Source organism: Oryzias melastigma, linkage group LG15, assembly GCF_002922805.2.
Source record: "Oryzias melastigma strain HK-1 linkage group LG15, ASM292280v2, whole genome shotgun sequence".
In the NCBI taxonomy this organism is placed as follows: domain Eukaryota; kingdom Metazoa; phylum Chordata; class Actinopteri; order Beloniformes; family Adrianichthyidae; genus Oryzias; species Oryzias melastigma.
The window spans coordinates 30,713,955-30,737,280 of NC_050526.1; the positions used below are offsets into that span (position 1 = coordinate 30,713,955).

Below are 23,326 nucleotides of genomic sequence, written 5' to 3' on the forward strand. Positions count from 1 at the left end.
AAACGCGTCTTGATTCCAGTAATTATGTCTTTATAAAAAATGCTGAATGTTTGTTTAATACATAGATGAGGTAAAATAGATAATTGTTTTTCAAAATATTAGTTTATTTATTATATATTTTATCATTTGAAATTTGAGATATTAGTTTTGTCAACATAAATACATTATATATATATATATTACGCTAAAGTGTGATGTAAATGTACATGTTAGTTAACATTGGTGGAAAAGCAAATACATCAAAAAATAAATCAAGCTAAATAAATCATAAATATTTCAAATGTATTAATTTTATATCATATGACATATATTTTTTTTCTTCTACTCAGAATTTTTTTTTTAAATAAAAAGCAGTTAATTAACAAATATTACAAAAACATACTACACAAAGATTATAGATTTGACAGCAATTTCAAATTTTAACAAAAACTCTAACTTGTGTGGTCTATATTTGTATATTTTTTAAACATTTTTTTCTAATTGGCACATGTATTTGTGCTTCACTATCTTTATTTTTTTCCCTTATGATCGTTTTTTTGAAACTTAATGGCTTTTCTCCTAAACTGTGAACATAAATCAAGCTGAGCATTTAAAGCTGCTGAAAGTTCGAATGTTCTGTGAAAGCAGATGTGTTTGTGTCCATGGAGATTTTATTTATCTCCGAGTCATGCAGAGACATTATGGAGAGACATGAGTGACCTACCTAAGGGCTTTTTAGCAGATAAGCAGAGTTTATTGTAAGTTTGCCTGTTTTCGTCTGCTCAAATTCAGAGATTTTTTCAAAGAATTCGAACTCTGAAGTGAACATAGATATGAATTTATTCCAGAATCATTCCCAAGAAAGGAGTCTCAAAAACTGAAACTGCCTTAAAGTCTCATTTCTCACTCTAGACATTTAGAGATCTTCTTAATTCTTTCATTCGGTGAGTTCCTGATGGCTTTCTCTGAAGTTAAGTGTCACAGTCCTGTGAGCTGTCAGGCCTGAGCCTGATGGAAAGATCTTTAATAAGCTCTCCTGGAAGATGTTTGTTCAGCTGCTCTTTTTTAACAGATGCTACAGAAGCTTTCATTTTTGCAGCTCATCTGTCTGCCCGACAGACTGAATTCTTTGTGGACTTCACTGATTAAAAATTAGGATTTTATAAAAGTCAGATTTAGTTTTGGAGAATGGAGAATTTGGGATTTTTAAGTTGAAACTTTAAAAAAGAATATCCTGAAAATAAAACAAGATCATCATCAACAAACATGCTTTTAGTCTGAAGAGTTTTTATTAACCATAGATTTTCTGTTTTTCTATGATAACAACTTCATTTCTCACTTATAATCACTTTTCTGCCATGAACAAGTCATGTCTGCTTCTCTATAGTCCACTGGACTTGGTGGAGTATGTTGGGCTTTTATTTTTTAGGTCTAAAGCCCACATTCTTTCACAAAAGCGACTCCTGCTTCCTAAGTCTTTGTCTATTTTAAGGTTATATAGTTTATCTGCATATTCTTTAAAATTTTCTATAATTTATCTATAATGTCCCTTTTATAACCTTCACATTTTTTTTGCTTTTACTCCAAATTCAACCTTTTTAAATTATCAAATACAACAAAATTTGTCTTTATGGGAATTTTAAAGAACTAAATGCTACAGAGAGAAGCAGATTGATGGAAACTGAGATATTAAACTGAAAAATAAATATAAATACTAAGCTGAAACTTTGTTTTTTGTTTTTTTTTTTGCTACAGATTGCTGGTTGATTTAAACCCAGAAAAAGGAAGATGTGAACAAATTCCCAACATTTAAATCATTTAATGAGTGATCCAAAGCACAAACGACACCATCACTGAACACAGCAGAAATAATGAGAACTAATGAGATAATTGCAGGCAGCTGTGACCATCTCCAAGAGAACTCAGGAGGGCGGGGCTTAAAGGAGAACGCACAGCTAACCTGCACAAAGTAAAACAAGAAAAACCCAGAAACAAAGACACAAGGGGCACACATGACACATTTTGGTTCCAATGTAATCAAAGTTAAAAAAAAACATCATTGCATTTCAAACTATGAAACCCTTTTTTCTGTTCTTAAAAAGTTTTCAGTGATTTATCGATTTTTCCTTTTGAAGCACCAAAATAAAAAAGCTAATTGAACATCCTTCAGGCGTAGATTTCATCCCTTTTGCCAAGAGTTGCACTTTTCCAGATCATTACTAAGAAAACAGCTCACAGACTGTACGGTGGTGGCCAAGTTTGGAGTGGGAGCCCACACAGAAAGGCTCTTCACACTTCTTCAACATCTGAGGCTTCCACTGGATATCTGGCTGTCTGCTCCACACATTTAACTGAAATAATATTTGAAAGCACAGACTTCAATGCTTTCTCAATGAGCAGTAAAAAACCAGATTTCTGCTGCTGCTGGTTTTCAGGTAACCGTCAGCAGAAAATGCTTTTAACTCAGAATTGTAAGGCAGCACATTTTTGCTAAACTTGATGCTCGACTGATTTCCAGGTTCTTTGAGTCTCACAGACTCAAGATTTTGAGAGTTCCTCACCTTATTGTTAGGAAATGTTACATTCTGAAGAACTGAGCTGCACTTCTGACATTTTCTCTGCATGTGTGATGCAGGTCTTATGCTAAGATGCTCCGCCTTGACCTTTTTTCTTTCTTCGAAGCATTTAATCAAGACATTTTGATCTTTCGCAGGTTAAATAAATCTTTAATTTGTGCATATTTTATGTCACTGAATAAATGATGATGCCGCTTGTGCCAGTTGAGAGCAAAAGTTCAGTAGCTGCCTCTCATCTGCGGTACGTCTTCCTTGTGTTGCGATGGGGAGTCCGTCTCATGATGACCAGTTAGTTTACATCGTCTCTGTTACGTCTCCGGTTCACCACCACCGGGGGGGTGCCTTCAGGAGGAGTGGTTTGTTTAGCCACCCCGTGTCAAACAATTAATCCAAAACTTTAGTCCTTGTGAAGTGTTGTTTTTTTGTACTTCTAACCCTGTGCTATCTTTTGGGTCTAGATGACCCAAGCCTTATATTGATGTGTTATCCATCCTATGACAAATGTAGACAAAGGTGGACAGGATTTCATGTCTCCCACAGACACCAGGGAAAATCAAAAATAAAAAAAAAGTTCAGCGCCCTGTCTTGTGGGGTCCAGATGACCCCACTTCCAACAAAGCTAGGATAGCACAAGGGTTACACTGGGTTTTCTGCAGTGTTTACATGTGGTAATGCATGGGCATGTCACCTTAAATATTAATAACATTTTATAAAGTTCTATTTTGGATATACAATGGAAGCCCTACTATTGGTTGGCAACCGGTCCAGAGTGTACCCCACCTTCACCCAACAGTAGCCAGGTTCGGCTCTGGCAGCCCCCTGACCCCAAAAGGGATACAGCGGGTTAAGAAAATGGATGGATAAAACTTTATTTTGAAACCTGGACCTGTTTATTGTTTGTTCAGCTTTTTTTCTGTAACTCCTGCTTAAAATTTTGGTTGCATTGTGGAGAGACAGACACAAACAAGAAAGAGGTGATGTAAACATTCCCATTAATTATTGAATGTTCTATGTTTTTGTGCCAGCACAATGGAGATGCACCGCAGACAGACCAGTCTTTAATCTCATCAATCCACACACTTTTTCTGGGTATTGACAATTTCTGCGATTGTCAAAAGTATTCAGGGAATGCCGGGTCGGCCTTTTAAATGCCTGCTTTTAAAAACTTGAGTGATTCAAGCTGTGGTGTGTGTCTCCCTTTTGGCCCGGCGGAGTCCCGGGAGAGTGGTTTCAGGAGGTGTTTCTGCAGCTCCTCAGGCATATTCTCCCCCAGGTGAGCAAATGGGCTCGCCAAGTGCTGAGAGCTTTCTGGCCCTCTACTCCTGTTTCCTTTATTAGAAACACATTACCTGCCAGCTCATTTGCTGCGGTCTAGATAGTATAAAACTATTTCACGTTGGAGAGAAGGAGGTTTTCTGTGGAGGTATGGGAGGTGACTTCATAAGGAAGACAAATCATGTGTTTTTTAAGGAGAAAGACAGGTGTAGCACTTTATTCTGTAAAGGACGTCTGGATTTCTTCTCTCCCCTGACGTTGGTTTTATGTGTTTGTGTATACGGTCTAGACATTGGTATTCCTGCAGTCACTGCCTTTTATTTGCTCCTGAGGCTCCGTGATTCAGCACATTGAGTTTGAAATAAAACAGTGGATATCACACTCGAGCGCCCGGTCTCAACTTCAATATGAGTTGATGGATTTCATTATAAAGGCAGTGTGTGAGATGTAGCCCCTCTTACCCTTCGCACTCTTAGTGCTTTCTGAATTACTAGAGGATTTACACGTACTCTGTATTAGACAATACTCAGCTGATCCACCATAAGCCTACAACTTTACTGGTTTAAAGTGTACCAGAGAAAACCAACACAGAAAAGTTAAATCTGAACTAAAAACGAATTGGCAGCTCCAAGTGTCAAAGGTCACGATGCTTTTATAGAACCAGATATCAATTATTGAGAAGCTGCAACAGCAGATGTTGTTGGAAAATAAACAGGACATCAGCTTTCAGGTTCAGGATTCTTGGAATACAAGAGGAATATTAGATTGTTGTTTTGACTTGACAGACTTGGTACAAGTCATGCGTATCAAGCAAGTTTCGATTTCTTCAAAGTATTCAGTTAAAGACCCACTCCGATCAAAATCGTGTTTCTTCTGTTTTTAACATGTTTTTGTTGCATTTTTCTGATGACAAATATTAGGAAAGTTAAGATTAAATTTGCATTTCAGAGTATTTTGTTACAATTGATCACAATGAATCAGGAGCAGACAAAAAAAAAGTACTTTGAACAAGATTGTGTTTGTGATGCAGAAAATTCAGTGGGCGGTCCACAAGCACCCTGGTCCACCCCATTCTGATGCACCCCTTTGTAGACAAAAAAGTTCTTCATTTTTTCTTAACTGAGCTGGTATCTGGCTCAAAACTGTGCAGCTGGATAGTTCCCACATGGGCATTTTTTTTTGCACTGGTAATGTTAGGTTGGGGCTGTAAGCTTGCAGAAGAGAGAGTGTTAGCAGAGAGCTCCAACAGGCTAAAGGTCCTGCCCACGACTCAGAGGCAAGTTTCTAATAAACTACTGCTGTTCTGAATTAACTATGTTTTACAAAATGACAGTTTTAAAATTTTGGCTAAAAATGCAATAATCTTAATTAAAAGACCACTTTAGAAAACTTAAAAATAGATCAAAAGATGATCTGAAGTGAAATTATATGCAACAGCTTTGAACATGGCATTTAACTTTGCAGCTCTCATAAAATTGAAAATTATATTTCAAATTATGTCACCAACCCGGGACCAAGCAAGGCATCTCATGGACATTAACATTCAGTACTAAGCTTTATTCTATGATCAAATCAAATCAAATCAAATTAAATCATTTTTTTTTTTATATATAGTACCAACATATTGATCTATATAGCACATTGTAAACATACTTCAACCCTGGTCACAACTTATCTGGACTTTACTTCCAAAGGGATGTTTCTGTATGTGTCTCTGTGCTACCTCCTAATCCAGGCTGTTAAAATGACTTTGTGTTTTTTTATACACCAGGTTTTCTCTCTCCATCAGTAATGTAAGTCAACCCCATTCTTATCAGTTCAGTTTGACTCCAGTTCTCTAAGATCAAGTGCATGTCTTCAGAATGATTGTAAAAGTCATCTGAATGTTCTTTTGGATTCTGGAGATGTGAAGTCATTTGGAAATCATACTAGATCTCTCTATTCTTCCTTCATGGTCACAGGATGAGGGCAATGTGGAAATCTTCCAGAGTTTAGGCTGAAAAAATGTTTGTGTGCTTGTGTTAGCGAAGGCAAACCCTTATAGATCTATGTGAGTTTTCTCATCAGTCCTGACTTGTCCTGGCGGTAACTGGATCTCTTTAAAGAAGACCTTTTTGGGTTTGGAAAAGACAAGCAGTTAGTGGAAAATCAACAAACTGAAGGTTTTTTGAAAACAAAACACATTTGCCGTTAGCTAACCAGCCTAATGAATTAAAGAATGGAAATAATCATTACAGACCTTTTTGTTGGGTTACAAGAACAGAAGTGATTTTCCGTGGAAGTGTCAGCCCAGTCTGAGAGAAAACGACTTTCTTCATTGCATTTCCAAATGCTTCATTTTAACATATGACAGACGTCCCATAGACCTCCTGACTGCTGCACTAATTCACTATTTCTGCCTCATATTTGAAAGTGTGGAAAAGGAGAGAGATCTGCGGAACTGGAGATCCGTCTGAGCACTCGAGCTTCTCCAAACAGACCTTCCATGAGAGTCCAGCTCCTCTCTTTTAGTGTCTTTGTAGCATAGAGGTGCAATTCCATCTTTACTACTTCTCATGTCTACCCACACTAGAAAATATGCAATTTTCTTCTTTACTATTTAAAATTAATACAAAAAATTAAAAGCTGTCCTGCAGTTGTACACACAGAACAAAAGTAAAAAAAATAAATCAGGTCAGGACATTTTCACTCAGATGATACATTGTTCTATCTAACCGCTTTCATATTGCACTCGTTCCTACTCTGGTTTGGCCCTTCCTCTGTGGTTGGATCAAAGATGGAACAAACTGTTTCATCGTAACAGAAAGAGCCTTTCATAACAGCTTTATGAAAGAGGTTCCTAAGACAGTCAGATGGCTAACCTGGAGGATGCAGGATGTCCTGAATCCTCCTCCTGTGTGCCTCAATGACCAATGCCTTTATCCTTTAATAAACTAGTAGGAAAAGGATGGGCTATTACGATTGATGGCTTGTTTCTGTCTTGACATTAATTTTGGCAAAAAGTCGGTTTATCTCCAAAAAGTTGCCAGATTTGTTAGACTGGCCACATTTAGGAAAGAAGAGCTCCAGAAGAATGAGGAAAAACCACACCGCTACAACAGCATGACCCTTTTTTTTGGTGGTCACCCATCTGTTAGGATGAGATTTAATATTTTGCTTCAAGCAGCTTTTGTTTTGATCCATATCTTGGTTATTTTTTTACAAAGTGGGATAATGTCTTAATCTGATTTGATGATCTACTTTAAAATTTATAATTAATTGATTTGGTTCAATATCTATGTTTTTGTTTCTGTCATATTCCATTCCAAACACAATTATGCTCAATTAAAAAGACTCTCCAAATAAATAGGGAATTTAATCAAACAAAAGTCACAAGCTGCAACTGGTTACCCTCCAAAAGTTAGGAAATATAACAAACTGTAAATATCTTCTTGACCGCTTCCTCCCTTTCGGGGTCGCGGGGGTGCCGGAGCCTATCCCGGCTGCTGATGGGCGAAGGCGGGGTACACCCTGGACAGGTCGCCAGTCCATCGCAGATATAACAAACTGTAAATATGTCCTTGAAAAATTCTACTTTTGCTTATTATAATTAGTAATTTTATCACCAAAGCATTGATAGAAAGATCAATGTGATTCCACAGGTATTTGTTCAGATGAGTTGGAGTCCTAATTCATCTTTCTGTCATGTTTCCATTGAGGGTGAATCTGTCCTTCGCTATCAAGATACGTTCACTGCGGGCATGTGGCTCGCGTTTAAGAACGCGCTAAACACGAGTTGTTGATCACAAGTATAGCCCATGGTGCTCCCACTTTACTCATGCATGTCCACCACCTACAGTTGGAAGAGTTTTGGTGTGAAATGTCAAAGTAGTACAAATCTCACAAACATTATTAAGGCTTTTTCTTTCACAACTCAATTCCAATAAATAAAAGACTTGGAGTCACATAATTCCAGTCAGGCTCAAACAGCAAATATTAATTTCTCATCCACTTAATGTTTGCACTTCTTTGAATTCACCTATATATTACTACCACATGTGAGTCCCTGATTGGTCAAAGTTCAGCCTGGTTTAACCATCAACGCGCACTCAAGGGACTCGTGTTTGGTAGGTAGAGCCCGAAAATCATAATTGAAACATGTGTAGCGATTCAGGAAAAGGAGAGTTTTGAACAGAGAAGCCTGAAACTGACATTTGCATGCAAACGCAACATTTAGCATGGGCAATAAAGTCATTAATGAGCGTTCCTCCAAGTCTTCAGGTTTCCAGCACCAACACTCCTGATGGTGAAGGACAGTCTGTGAGACATGATGACTAGTTCAGGGGAACGGAAACTGGTTGGACAGAGAACCATCATCTCAGTTATTATTTCAAATCAAACGGCTGCTCATGCTTTATGAGGAGTCATGAGGAGTAATGTGGAGTCATTGACCTCCCACTTCTCCACCTTTCTCTGTAAACTTTATAGTATTTAGGACTGCTATCATGAAGATCCAGACTGGTGTTGAAGCTCACATCATCCTGACACTCCCTGTCGCACAGATTTAATCCAGATTAGTTAAATTCCTCATGTGGATTCTTGGAGCGTAAGACATGAAGTAAGAGTCATGAACAGCAACAATGTGAAGTTGAATCCACACTTTGGTTATTTATTTATCTATCAGATTTTGTAAAAAGCGACCCACTCTGGATTTGGTGTCACATTTGGAAGTTGAACCACCAGACTTCAGCACTGTTCTGTCAGAGTATAGATCCCAATTTCAAAATGTGCGACCACTATCGTTATTTTAACTGAAATTATAAAAGCTTTGCTTACATAAAGATGCACAAAAGTCTTTTTGGGACATGCCAAACAGCTGCACAGCCCACGCGTTTAGCTCCACTGCTGTATTAGAGAGCAGAGTGGGATGTTTGTCCAGAAAGTATTGGTACAACAGAGAATCATAGAAGTAAGTTCTCTGATTCAGTTCCAATCACGGTTTTGTAATGGATAGAAGTGAAGGTTATGGCTCGGACAGAAAGCTCCCTCAGTAATGACCTGCATGACTGCAGGCGGACGTGAGTAATGGTTGCTGTGCGGCCGGGTGTGAATCAGAAATAGCATCTCTTTCCTTTTGCAGATCTGTGTCACTTCTCCCCACACTCTGTCAGCGCTGAGCTCCTTTCAAAGGAGAAGATGAGAGCAGACATGAATCAGTGAGAACTGGAACCGCGTTGTTTAATCAGGCTTTGGTACAGAGTTCACACAGGGAAGGGTGTGCTAACACAGTTGTATCATCACCTCCTTCTTCTCAGAAGTTTGATTTGCCAGTGGATTTTCCTCTGTTTTTAAAATGTCAGTTCAGGAGAACAGTCATATTTATTTGAAACATCATCGAAGACCCACTCACTCCCATGAAAATGGTGTTTTTAAGCTGTTCTTTTGGCTTTTTTCTGATGATAAGGGTTATATGATAAGAAAATTAAGTATAAAATTCCATTTGCGAGTATTTCTTTATTCAAATTGTTTTAAATCAGTAGCAGATGAAAAAATTCAGTAGGAATGCATCCACTTGCTGACAAATAAGTCCATGTACGTCTTTGTTTTCCTCATCTGAGCTAGCATGCAGCTCAAAACTGTTCTCGCCATTTTCGTTGCACCAATAATTAGGTTGGGGGTTGTAAGCTAGCATGTAAACAGAAAGCTCTCAGTTATGGGGATGGGAATGGGGGTGGAGTTCTCCTGTGCCTACAACTCCAAGGTGAATTTCTAAAGAACTCCTGCCACTCTGCAAAAACGATGTGAAAATGACAATTTAAAAAAAATAATTTGGCTAAAAGCAGCATAATCACAACTAAAAGACCACTGGGACTGCTTTTTAGGATAAAAAAGTTGTTTGGGTTTTATTCCATCTGTGCCTTTTTACAGGCAGTTGTCTAGTGATGGAGCATCATCAGAGTCAGAGACTCCAAATATCTGAGAGGTGATCAAAGGCATTAGCAAAGCTGCAGACTCATCAACTCAGAACCAGATTTCTTTTCTCACTTCTTCAGGTTCTGTTAAGCACCGATTCAGCATGATCGCATTTACTCTGCACAGACAGGTTTCCTCTTCCTTCATTGTATCGGGCCGACACACTCATGGATGATCACTTACAGATGCGTTGAACAGTGACAGCAACATCAGTGCAGATGTGTTTTTACAGATGTTCCTGAAGGGGCCTGGAAGCTGCATGTTTGCACGACTGCGTGGGGACACTAAAGTGTTTTTATGGATGTTCTCCTTTCAGTGGTGTGCCACCTGCCATGTATAAACGGGGGGAAGTGCAGTGCCAGGGACAAGTGCCAGTGCCCTCCAAACTTCGCAGGAAAGTTCTGCCAGATGCCGGTTCAGAATGGAGGCCAGCAGCACCATCAGACTTTGGGTTCCTACAGCCAGACTCAGGTTCACTCCATGCACACGCTGCCTCTGACCTACAGCAACGGCAAGACTCCCGGTGAGTAACAGACACATCACTAACTCACATTATTTATATGATGGGGCAGACAGGAAATACAGTCAAACCTGATCATTTTTTTTCCAAGTCAGAAAACATTAAGATCTCTATTTTTGCTATTTTTGGAGATGCTTGTTGTCAAAATGCTGTCATTTTTCAGGGCTGTTGATTTATTCCAGGCTAAATATAACTGTCAAACCACTAAATATGTTTAGTATTTAAGTTTTAAGTTCATATTTTTAGATTATTGCTGACATAGCAGGATTTGAATAAATACAAATAAATCAAATTTACAATCTAAAACAATTTTTGCTACGTTACTGTTTCAAATAAATGGAGATTTATGAATACAATCATGAATTCTTACTTTCAAAAGTTAAGAGAAAATATATATTTTTTAATCATGATATGGAATTTAGCTCAGATAGACAGTAGATGTCAGTCATTTAAGAACGATTTTAAAGCAAATATAACAACTTACAGGCATTGCTGTTTCTTTAAGACATTTAGGGTTACTACATTCCTATTTCTTTTCATAAATTCAACACTTTTGTTTTGCTTGGTCGAACCAACAAAACCTTGCTAGTATAAAAAAAAGAGATTTTACATTTTATGCTTTAGGGCTCAAACTGCTCACCCTGTTTAGTTGTGTGACATCACATGCTCATTTGAGTAGTTAGTTAAATAAATAAATAAATAAATAAGGCTGTTCCAAAATTTCAAGAACGTGTAGTAGATTGTTTCTCTTTATAATGTGGAGATGAAGAAGAATCAGCACCATTTTATTGTTCTCAGTAAACCAGGGACACCTATCTTGCATTTCTAGGGAATAAACCATCAATTTGGCCCAGGATGCTTTTAAAGAGTTTTTACTGTTATTAATTTTTTTTTGCTTCAATTCAAAAGTCCAGTTTATTTGGTAGATTTGCAGCAAGCTTTTAAACAAACGTTAAAGATTCCAGCCCTGCAGTGGTAAACCCAGCTATCAGGCAAAACACACAATCAATAGCAGTACACTTCTAATTATTTTCAATTATATAGTATAAATATTGGTAATTTTAGTTATTTAAAGCATCATTTTATTCCCAGTCTGTAAAAATGATTTTTTTTGCCCTAAATCTACCAAAGCGTCTCACATTTCTCACAGATTCTGATTTATAGCAACCCATTTATAAAAGGTTGGATTCGATTAGAAGGGCTCTATTTCAAATTCCAGAAAGTGAAACTCTGTCAATCACACGAGAAAACTGAAACCTCCAAAGAGCGTTGAAGACCTTTTGGAAAGTTCCTCATTACTGGAGTTCTGTACTGTAGTGAAAAACGGTTCTTATTTAGAAACTACTAAAGTAAAATATGTTATAAAGACTGCACAACTGGCTAGCATTGTGAGGGGGTTCATCATTTTTGTCTTTGATTGCTTTATTAGACTAATTTGTTTGCTTCTATGTTCGACCTAGGAGTGGTCAACATCCACATCAACCACCCCCCAGAAGCCTCTGTTCAGGTCCACCAAGTGTCCCAGCTGGACGACTACCACCACAACGGCCACCAGCAGAAGGGCTCCCAAGCAGGCTCCTCGTCGTCCAGCAGCTACAGCTACCACCACTCCGAGAGCAGCCAGAAGGTTCAGCACCACAGCTACAACGTGGTTTATCCTAACCAGCATGGCTACCACGTTTCTCAGTACCAGCCTGTCACCTCCAAGAACGCTCTGGGACGCTGCTTCCAGGAGACGGCAGCAGGGCAGGTACATCCCAAAAATGTATATTTACCAAATGCATTCTCACTCCCAACTTGTCATATATGGATGTATGGTTCGGGCCCCCTCCACCTCACTTTTTGATGTTTTGGGTCTCCTCAACTCGTTTTTTAATGTGCTAACCCTCGAGAGGCTGACAGGTACTGGGATGGGGACTGTTACCATAGCAAGGGGTCCACAAACTCTTTTTTATGAGGATCACATATAGTTGATGTGGGGCCATGGTCAGTTTGTGAGCTGACAAAAGAGGTGTTAAAATCACAGGGTGTGTCTAAACATAAGCATTTCTGGTTTTCCAGAAAGTCTCATGTACCTAATTATTAATAACCCTTTCTGAGAATGTCCCAGGAAAAAGTCAGAAAAATAAAAATAATCGCTTTAATGAAAAAGTCTGAGGAAAAAGTCTAATCCTTTTGTCTTCTGCTGCAGCTAGACGTAGATATGTGTACGTTACATTTTCACTAGAACAGTGTCCTCTCGCTTATTGTGGGAGTTACGTTTTCAAAGTAACTCGTGAAAGTAAAATCCACAAATAGGACTACAGATGTATCATCACTACACACTTTATACACTTTTGTCAGACAAACATGAACATTTTCACACTTTTCACTCTTTTCTCTCTTGTTTAAACTCTCAAATTTCAAAACTTCATAGAAAATAAGTCCAGTTTTATCAAATAAAAACGAAATCTGATCGTGATTAGAGCTGCATAGAGATATGCGCACAGACTGGAGATAGCTGGAATAAAAAGTCTCATTCTGTGTGGGTCTCGACTGGGGGAAAAAAAAAAAAAATCACGGGTCTCTAATATTTTACAGGGGCTGGGCCAGATGTGTATCTGGGCAGGATTTGGCCGCAGTTTGGGGACCCCTGCCCTAACCCAGTACTGGTATCCTAACCCTAAACCTGTACCAGCACTGGTTTCACATCCATTATCGCTTCCCGAGGGTTGGGGACCTGACAGCCAGCACGTCAAAAAAAGACGAGTTGGCGACACCCAAAACATAAAAAAAATGACGAGGATGAGGCCGAAACCATACGTCCTTGTATGAAAGGCTGGGAGCGAGTATGTGTAGATTTACCGCACAACAGGTCAACTTTTAGGTTATGTTTCCATCGTACAAAAAAAAGGAAAAATTCAGGTTCAGAGACAATACATAACAGTTGTAGTATTTAAATTAACCATTATTCAGTCCTCCATAATTTTTTATGACTTTGTTTTTAGAGAAACACAAAGTAAAGGTTTCCTTTATCTGCAATATAAATTTGGGCTTATTATTAAAAAAAAGAACCGTTAACATAATCGGAGTCCATCTCCGCCACATGAAATGGTAGGTTAATGCTGCCACTGCAAGTAAGGGAAATCTCTTAGCCATACATCAAATCTCTCATGGTGCACGAATTGTTGACACAGCTGAAAGGCAGCTGAAAAATGATGGGAAACAAACAAAAGTGCTGTTGTGGCAGATACTTAAAAACAGTTCACCTAAAGAAATCAGCTGGAACGAAGCTAGAAGAAGAACTGATGTGGTGAAGTGTAAAATGTTATATTGAATGTGAGAACCAGGACTGTACATAACCAAAGCCAGAATGAAAAACTGCACACAAAGAAACAAATGCTGCCACAGATCTAAAAATGAAGAAAGCCTGCATTATATATTGCTAACCTGGTGCTCATAAATAGAACATGATCTGTTTTTCCACCAAAACTACTTAATATTTATGTTCTTTTTTATTTTTTGTTAACATTTTTCTGTAATTACTCTCAAACTTCAGCTGAATACAGGATGCTTCCTGTTTTTAATGCAGATCCGTGAAGTTACCATGGTAACCCATTGGTGCTTCCATCCCTGCATGAAAAGTGACGTAACATTACTTGATATTTTTGGTTGAAACAACTGCTCTGTGCTCTGGAGCCTGCTCTATGAAGAGGATATAATATCACTCGATGTGTGTGTATGCAGTTCTTGATTTGTATCTCATACAATACATTTTGTGCGTAACTTTATGTACTTTCACATGTACAAAAATACAAAATAAATGTTCACAAGCACAACTTAAAATTACAGCAGCTAGGACTAACTACGCACACACAAATCTTAAAAAAGTATGCACGAACTGTTGTTATGAACACACAAAACCGCATTTACATAGGAATCTGATGTGAGAGTTCACATCTCCAGGATTCCAAGATTCGAGTGTAAATGATGCGTTTAAATGCTGCTGGAATGCTGGGTCATCAGAGTTTTCTTATCAGCCGCATTGGACTTAGATTGCGAATAATATCTGGTAAAAACTTGACATTTTTCCAGCCGTTAAACAGATATGCCCAAAAATAATATAAAAAAGTCTAAAAATGCTTTTTTTTTAAGACTCAACGCTAAAGTTTCACCATTTTCATTGCCGTTGCGCTTTACCTGCAGCGCTGTCATCAACTCTTCCCCCATTTGTAATTTGTAATTTTTGTACATGTGAAAACAATGCAAGTACGTAAAGTTACACACAAAATCTTTAAACTAGCAATACTGTATTCTCTCCATACTGCTCTGTCTTTGAAGCCACACTCATAAAAAAATCATCATTGTGTCTGATTTTAAATCAAACATTTTATTAACAGTCCTGATTTTCAGCTCTTTTAAACATAAGCAGCCATGTTTTGCAATGTGAGAGAAGAGAGTTTTATAAACATCAGAGTGTGATGGGACGATGCTGCTTTGATGTCTCTTGACCAGGACGTATAGGTCATTAAAGCTCAGAATTGATGTTGGAGTCTCATCACTCTGTTGCGTGTCTCAAAGCGGCAAACATGGCTGAACACTCGTCTGTTGCACCCACCATGTGTCAGGTTTAATAAAAGTTACGGCTGCGATCCACATCGGACCTGCTCAGCGGAGATTACACCACAAAGGCGTCTGCATTGAGACTCCAACAGGCAGTTAAAGCGGGCTTGTTTATGGAGCTCAGTCTGGGCCTGGTGGTTGCTGTTGATACCAAGTTGTGTAATAAAAATAATTCATATGCTGACTTTCCGGTGCCATCAGTGAGTCACATTCTGTTATAACTGTAAAGATAAGGGGCGATGGTGGCGACACTTGAGGACGGAACACTTGCAGGAAGTAGAGAACAAGAGTTTTGGTTTTTCTAAATTCCGAATGGTAATCCTTTTTCGTTCTTTCTTTCTTCCTGTTCTGCTCGGACTTTGTGTGGACGGCTCAGTGTGGGAAGGCTCTGCCGGGACTCACCAAGCAGGAGCGCTGCTGTGGAGTCATCGGGACCTCCTGGGGGTTCCACAAATGCCACAAGTGCCCAAACAAGTCCTGTATGTACAACTGTCTGCTTTTAATCCATTTTAGACAGAATTTTTACCATGTAGACTGAATTTACTGCCTTGGAAGCATCGTGTGTTGCATTTATGTCCTAAAGAAACTTCTGATTATTGTAGGATACATTTTTTTGTAAAAATGCCGTATACTTTTCTACCTTGCTCTGTCAAACAAACGGCCCGTGGGCCATGTGCGGCCCGCCAGATGACTTAATCCAGCCCAGTCATGAAGAGAAAAAAATATAAGAATGTTGAAAAAAAAAGCTACTTTTCTAGCCCATTTCTGTGGCGAGTTATGGTTCTTTAAAGAAATGACCCCAATGGGCAATTCCGGCACAAAGTGGAGCTAAAGAAACGCAAGACTGGCATAAGAAGAGATCGGGAAATAATTTTAATAAACAGTTTTATAATAAGTGATTAGGCTACTAGGTTGATTGAGACATTTTTTCCAACTGAGAAAAAGCTACATATAACAAGTTGACCATAACTTATGTTGCTGTTATGTTACTGGTCCGGTTCCGTTGGAGATCAGACGGGTTGAATATGGTCCCTGAACCAAAATGAGTTTGAGACCCCTGCTGTACAGGTTTGTCCATTTTTTGCCCACATATCTACCTGTAAGGGTAGTTGTGACAAAGGCATTGAGATTTGAACCTCCAACCAACTGATAGCCAGTGGCTACTAAAACTATTAAACCACAGCCACCCAAGCCAATAAAGGGTTAGAAGTCACACAGTGTCTTATGTATATATGTATATATGTGCATATATGCCAGCAGAGAAGTGCTTTCAGTATCAGTTGCGGACATTAATCATCCACAGACTCAATGGATCACTGGATTCTCTGGTTTTGGGGATTACACTTTTGTGTTCATTAAATCTATACATAAATGTATAGATTCACATTTGATCTTTTATTTTTGTGTAGAATGATGAGAAGTGGCTGACGTGACGCTGAAGCCAACAGGTTCAGATTGAACCATAAACAAGAACAGCAACTCTTTCAGGGAAAAATCTGAGTCTTCAATCTGACTACACCAAGATACAAAGTTATCCAGACGTTTGTCTGAGAAGCATTTGGCTGAGAATGGGAATTCCCACCAGGCCAATATTTTGTGTCAGGGGGGTTGGAACGGTTCAGACTCTTTCCTCATTGTTTCATAGCTGAGGGTCAAACGGTCTATTGTGCCAAGCAGCCGCTGGAAGCTGGTATTTAAACTGGCTTTGTGGCTCAATGGAACATTGCCTTATTGTTTTGCACTGAGCAGCGAGAGTGCCCTCGCAGGTATTTTCCGTACCACCTTCCCTCTGGTTCCTTTGTCCTACAGAGAGGCAGGACCTGGTTTAAGACTGAAGCTCAGGTCGGCTGTAGTCTGACGTCTGCGTCTGCCTCACAGTGAGCCACTGTTTGAGCTCCAAAGCCCAAATATGAAGTTTCTTTTCCATCTTTTTCAAAAACATTGCTGTTCAAAATGGAACATTTTTGCAGGAAAACTGGAAGCAATCGCAGAATGTACTATAATTATATTGTTATAAAGTAGTTTAGGATTGCATTACTTAAATTTTAAACATTTACATATCCTATGCAATTTTATTACTTGAGTCACCCAAAAACTGTATAGATCCAAAAATAAAAACACTCAGCTCTCTTCTAGGAGGCGTTTGAGTTTTGTCGATAATGAGAAAAAAAGGCGTTTTGGGTTTTTTTTCACTTATTCCTGTGACATTTTTCTCATGATAGAGGACATATAATAAGAAAACGAGCTTATTTCTTTATTCAAATTGTTGTGAATCAGGAGCAGACAAAAAATGCTGGTGGGTGGAAAAAGAGCTTATTTCTTACTGCCTCCTACCTGTGAGCTCTCAGCAATGGGAAGAGAAAGGGGGGCGGGGTTGCTCCACACCAGTTGTCCCCCTACACCTCAGAGGTGAATTTCTAAGGAACTACTGCTGCTCTGCAGAAACTATGTCCCAGAAAAGGACTAATTTTGGCTTAAAACTGCATAATCATAAAGAAAAGTTCACTGAGAATGCTTTGAAAATAGATCAATCGATGATCTGAGCGAGACTTTAGGCTCCAACCAGCATACAAAGCATGGCAGGGTTCACGACAGTTTTGGAAGGAAAGATGAAGGTAGTGAGTATTAATGCTGTCATTCAGGATGAGACAATCCCGATCTCAGAATAGATTAGAAACATCCAAGCTGGGGATTCTCAAAAGCAGGCCTCAGGGCTAACTTCTAATTCCTGACAAGCCTAATCAAGTGTTGAAGCAGAGAAAACATGCTGGATTTTGGGCCCTGAGGGCAGTTTTGAAACACTGCCCTTGGCGATGAATTCACACAATAAAATCCAACGACAGAGGAGAAAAAGGGGAGGAAGCATTCTGCACGGGCAAACCTGTGCACTGCATGGACTCAGCAGTTTACAGCAGTAAAAGAACACGAATGACACAAGCTTGAGTTATCTGTATTAGGATCCAGTGTATAGACAGTCGAGCACATTACAGGAGGGCAGACTGGAGGTGCTGTGCAGGAGCGTCGGTGTGGATTTTGGGTTGGATGAGAAGATGTTGTGCTGACTCTCCAACACATTCTCATTCCCAAGTCGTCACATAATGACGATTGGTTCAGGACCCCCTACATGTCAAAATGAACATTTACGTGTCCCCAACTCGTTGTTATCTGATGTCCTGGCTACTCCTATTAAATCAAGGCTCCCCAACCTCCGGGCTGCAAACATCGGACACATGCTGTACCAGACGCGGACTGGAACTGGTACCCTAACCCTACCCTTAAACTGGTACTAGACGCATGCGGTAGCAGACATACGTGGTACCAGACATGGACTGGAACCGGTACCCTAACTTTAAGCCAGTACTGGATGCACACGGTACTAGACGTGGGTTGGAACTGGTACCAGAACTGGACAAAACTGGAACTGCACTCCTGGTACCATGCGCATACACCACCAAACATAGTACTTGTTCGCAGGCCAGGTTAGGGTATCGGTTCCTACTATACCCGGAGGACTGATCCGTGTCCATTTTTGTGTCTGACAAAACTCCTGGACCCCTGATTTAATTGCAAAAGCCAGCATCTAAAAAATGATGAGTTGGGGACACCCAAAATGCAATTCTTGACACAGAGGGGTAACCAATCATCAATATCAAACATCTTGGGAATAAGAATGTGTTAGACTCTCTGAGGTTTAGGACCATAACATGCTACTGAGATTTCTGGAGTTATTACGTTTTATATTGGATGCTTGTAGGGTTGTTACGTTTAAAGTCCAGTGTACTCATGGTCCATCCCTTCCTTCTTTTTGTCTTCTTTTATCAGCTATCCCTCTGATAGACTGTCCTCAGGGCTACAGGAAGGTGAACAGCTCCCACTGCCAAGGTAAGATTTTCAAGTCAGCCCTTCAAACACTTCAGATAAACTTCTCAAAAACTTTCTTTTGGTTAGTATCCAGTACAGGAACATATACTTTTGGAACAAACAGGTCTTGTCTAAGCTTCTAATCTGAAACCTATTTAGATTCGGATATCAAAATCTTTATGTCCCTACCTTTTCCAATAGCTAAAGTTTGGTAGTATCAGAAATAGGTAAAAAAGGATCTCAGCAAAATTCTGAGGGGAACCAGATTTTTTTTATAATGTTGTCAAAGGGCCAACTTCATTCTGATGAAATGATGGCTGTGCATGAATGAAAGTCTCAACTTAAAGAAGAGTATGATTGAGTCACAAAAATGACTAGTTCTACTAACTCATAGGCCTGTAGCATGCTAGCGAGCTCTGTTGTATCAAGCTGCCCATCAAGTGCCCATTTAAACCAAGAAGGGCCACCTCAGAAACTATGAACAAACCCAATCAGGGCCCACATTTTCTGCCCACTTTTAAACCATATGGGGCCCACTCTGCCTTTCTGGCTGGGTTGTGCCCATTATTCCTTTAGCATTTCCTGGATCCAACTGCAGTATCTGCAAGAGAGGTCGACTGCAAACCAGCGCGAGCCTGAAACCCTGGAGTTTAAGGGTGGTGACAGTTCATCGTGATCTGTAACCTTCTCACTGTTATTTCATCGTCGTTCTTATCAAATTCCCCAAAAGCAGCCATTTCCTATTCAGGCTTCCAGCCTTGAAGCTCTAGTCCCATTTGTCGTGATGGAGATAAGAATCTTTCAGCTCTGCTCACAAACACATTGTGTCATTGTTTGCAGGCAGGAGGAAATGCTGGAGCAAACTCATTCTCTGTGAATGTTTGACGGTTAGGACCGAGTCAGCCGTGGTTTAGAGTTTGAGGCTACGGAGTGCGTTAGTGCCGGCTCTGTTCTGCTTGTTTGACACATAAACATGCATTTTACTTTGAATTACAGTAAACACTCATTATAGATAGTAATCAACGGCTGGTTTGGGGTCTTCCTGGTTAAAAAATGCATCATTTACTATGCGCAGAACAGGGTAAATGAAAATTTAAGGTGTTTTAAAAACTGGTTTGATCTTAAAAATAGAATTACATGATCAGTTCAACTAATTTTTTACTTGAAACCTTTTAAAGCAAAGACGTGAGGTTGCATAATCTACTCATTTTCTATTAAGCCAGTTTAAAACCTAATATTAAAACCTCAGATTGCTTAACGCAAAGATTTATTTCCTTGGACTGATGCCGCCTTTTTTTTCTTGCTACTGACAGATGAGGATGAATGCCAGCTGCAGGGCGTGTGTCACAATGGAAACTGCCTGAACACAGTGGGCAGCTACAGGTGCACCTGCTCGCCCGGCTTCATCCCCGACGCCTCCCTCACCAAATGCATTCGTAAGTCCATCCCTCTCCGCCTCGTGCTGCAGAGAGTTTGGCACTTCCAGCAGAGGAACCGCCTTCGCTTTTGCATGCCGCCGTGTTCACAATGATCCATCCTCGGAGGCTTGCGCCACTTTTCTCCTTCACAATCTGCTGGAATTATGTTGATCATGTTAACAGTTAAAAAATTACAGTAAATTAAAAAATATAAACAGTGGAGCTTCAGTGTTAAAGGGTTAGCTTTCGTTTTTCTGCCATCTGTAACGTTTCTTTTTCACTCTGCAACATCCTAAAACGTTTTCATAGACTTTTCTTTTATACACAGCTGGACCTTGCAGAAAACATGTCGCTGTGGTCAAATAGATTGAAAGAGCAACCCTAGAAGTCAGCTGTATAATTAAAAAATAAAAGGTCTTTTTGTTTGTGGTCATATGGTGAGCTGCTGCAGCTCTTAGAATGAACTACGAACCCAGATGACCCCATTGGAGGATGGAGTAAACAACATTTTTGGGGGTTTTTAACAGCGAGATGATGCTTCATTCTTGCTCTCACCACTAAAATGATTTAGATAATAAAATAAGCTTTCTATTACATCTTCTTGTTTTTATTAACTCATAAATCAGAACAAAAACATTTTCATTTTAAACCTCTAGTTTTTCTTTTTTCAGTTCGCCTTTGCGTAGAAATGACTTGTTCAGAGTTTAAATGGAAACTTCCCTCTGATCATCTCTAAAGCACAAATGTAATGCATCCTAAATATTTTAACAACCAAGATTTACTGACATTTTTATCATAAAACTTTTAATTTTAGCTTTTAAGACTCACAACAGAGAAATGTTATTTATTTTATGATAAAATAGCTAATCCGGGATTATCTTTTTTGTTAGAGAAATGCTGGAAAGCTAAAAATCTGAGTTTTTGAGCAGGCTCTAATCCCAGCATACATTTGTGACTTAGAAGTCAGAAGTTTCTCTCAAAACAGATTTATTACATAAATTAATGCACACAAATGCAACTATTTGTAAATGAACACAAGCATTACATTATAACACTGTGTTTTTCATTTTTTAAAGTCACTTGAAACACATTTGTGGCTTTTTGCAGACCTAAATTAGACAAGATTTGTTAACCTTTGAAATTATACAAATATATACAGACACTTACAAACACTTAAAAGGATTTTATTCTTATACAAGCTTATTTTGAGGTGAGTGACAGTCGGAAAAGTTGCTGGATTTGCTTTGTTTTACCTACATCCTTAACATAACATAATTTGCATTTCTGCTAAGTAAATAAAATAAAAATATATTTTTTTGAATCTCCACATAAATTATCTGCATCTTTCTGCATGAAACTTGGATTAAGGCATGAAAATGTACATTCCTTTTCAATTTCCACGCGTTGCATGAAACTGTTAATCCACAAACTTCTGCTCGGTTTGTGGTAGATGTGGAGTTTGCTTGGTGAAGGGGACCTCTTTATTTCTCCTCTTTTTCTTCTATGTGGGTGTCCTGCATTTGGGTTTTTTTCCTGCTCTTCCTCCGCCGGCGCTCCTGTTCAGCCAATGCGCCTGTCGTCCAGGAGGAGAAGGGCGCTTGCTTCCGTTTGGTCAGCTCGGGGAGGCAGTGTTTGCACCCGGTGTCTGCCCAGCTGAGCAAACAGCTCTGCTGCTGCAGTGTGGGCAAAGCCTGGGGCCCTCGCTGTGACAAATGCCCCCCTCCTGGAACAGGTAAGGAGCCCGCCCTCATCGTTACTGCCTCTCAGTCGTGCCCCAGGCTTCAGCCTCTCACACATCAGGAGGATAACAAGCATCATTCCTGGTGTGAATGCTGAGAAACACCTGAGCTATTTAGTATTCAGTGTCTCTTTTGCTATTTTTGTCTTGTTTTCTCATCGTTTAAGAAAAAAAAAGAAAATGTACTCAGTTTTTTTTCTTTTCTATTTTGTCGAAGCACTTTAGCAGCTATTTTTCTGTTTTAGGTTTTTATTTATTTTGTTTTATTTCAGCTTGTATTTGGACCAATGAGCTATTCTACCTGGTTACTTGACAGTTGTACCAATTATAATCATATTTCTGTTTCAGTTTATGTAACCCTGGACAGGTCTTTAAAAAAAGTTCTCTCAAATTAATAATTCATGATCACAAATGTGTGTTTTGTGTTATCACATTTGCATTTTGTGGCCACAATTTTGTATTTCATGGCCACAAATTAGCCTTTTTTTGCATTTTGTATACGCAAAATAGTAGTCGGAATTGAAAATATTAAAACACTAATGTTAATAAACTGCAAATTTATGAACACAAAATGCTAATAAAGTGCTAATTTTAGCACACAAAATATTAATAAAATGCTCATTTTAGCACACAGCACATTAATAAAAACCTAATTTTAGCACACAAAATGTTAATAAAATATTTATTGGTGCACAGAAAATGCTAATAAAGTGCTAATTTTAGCACACAAAATGTTAAAGTGTTAATTTTAGCACATGAAATGTTAATAAAATGCTCATTTCAGCACACAAAATGTTAATGAAATAGTAATTTGCCCACCAATTTTTTAATTTGAGGCATCGCTTCATTTATTTATGTCCTTTGTTCCATGTTATTGTTTTAAGAATCATTTTAGGCTTTCTGTTTCCTGTGCTGTTGACATTCAGACACACATGCAGTTTTTCTGGCTTATAATGCATTTTTATCTAAAGTGTTCGTGATAGTGTGGCGGCTGTGAATGTTTGCTTGAAGATAAGCACACCTCACTTGAAGCTGCATCAGTTATAGAGGAATGTTTCTGCAGGAAAATAGGGTGATGGAGAAGATTGTTCATCATCTTTTCAAACATCAGCTTCACTGCAAATCCGATCGAAGGATTTTTGTCGACTTTTCCGTGTCTTTTCAGAACATTTAGTCAGGATGAATTTCCAGCACATTCATCTGCCCTGAAGCTCTGCAGACTTCTGTCAGACTAAACCCTCCAGCCTGATGATCTTAAATGCTGGTTGGAAATGGGAGAATTTAACAACCATCAGTCTGACGTTTGTGGGACCACAAGCAGCCAGAAGCTGCTCTGATAGTCTGCTTTTCCGCTCTGCGAGCTGCAGACCCTCCAGCTTCCCTTCCTCTCTCATCTTCTTCAGCA

General features: G+C 39.0%; 1 protein-coding gene across 2 annotated transcripts in view; it reads left to right on the top strand.

The window, feature by feature from the left end:
* ltbp1 (latent transforming growth factor beta binding protein 1) overlaps positions 1-23,326 on the top strand; it is a 115,231-nt gene that overhangs the window by 60,922 nt on the left and 30,983 nt on the right. Inside the window, exons 6-11 of one of the 2 annotated variants that reach the window (XM_024264034.2) lie at positions 10,099-10,305; positions 11,763-12,052; positions 15,281-15,383; positions 18,727-18,786; positions 20,079-20,201; positions 21,748-21,915. In XM_024264034.2, coding sequence (XP_024119802.1) covers positions 10,099-10,305; positions 11,763-12,052; positions 15,281-15,383; positions 18,727-18,786; positions 20,079-20,201; positions 21,748-21,915 — 951 coding nt within the window. The remainder of the gene's footprint in view (positions 1-10,098; positions 10,306-11,762; positions 12,053-15,280; positions 15,384-18,726; positions 18,787-20,078; positions 20,202-21,747; positions 21,916-23,326) is intronic. The other variant, XM_024264035.2, reaches the window with a different exon arrangement.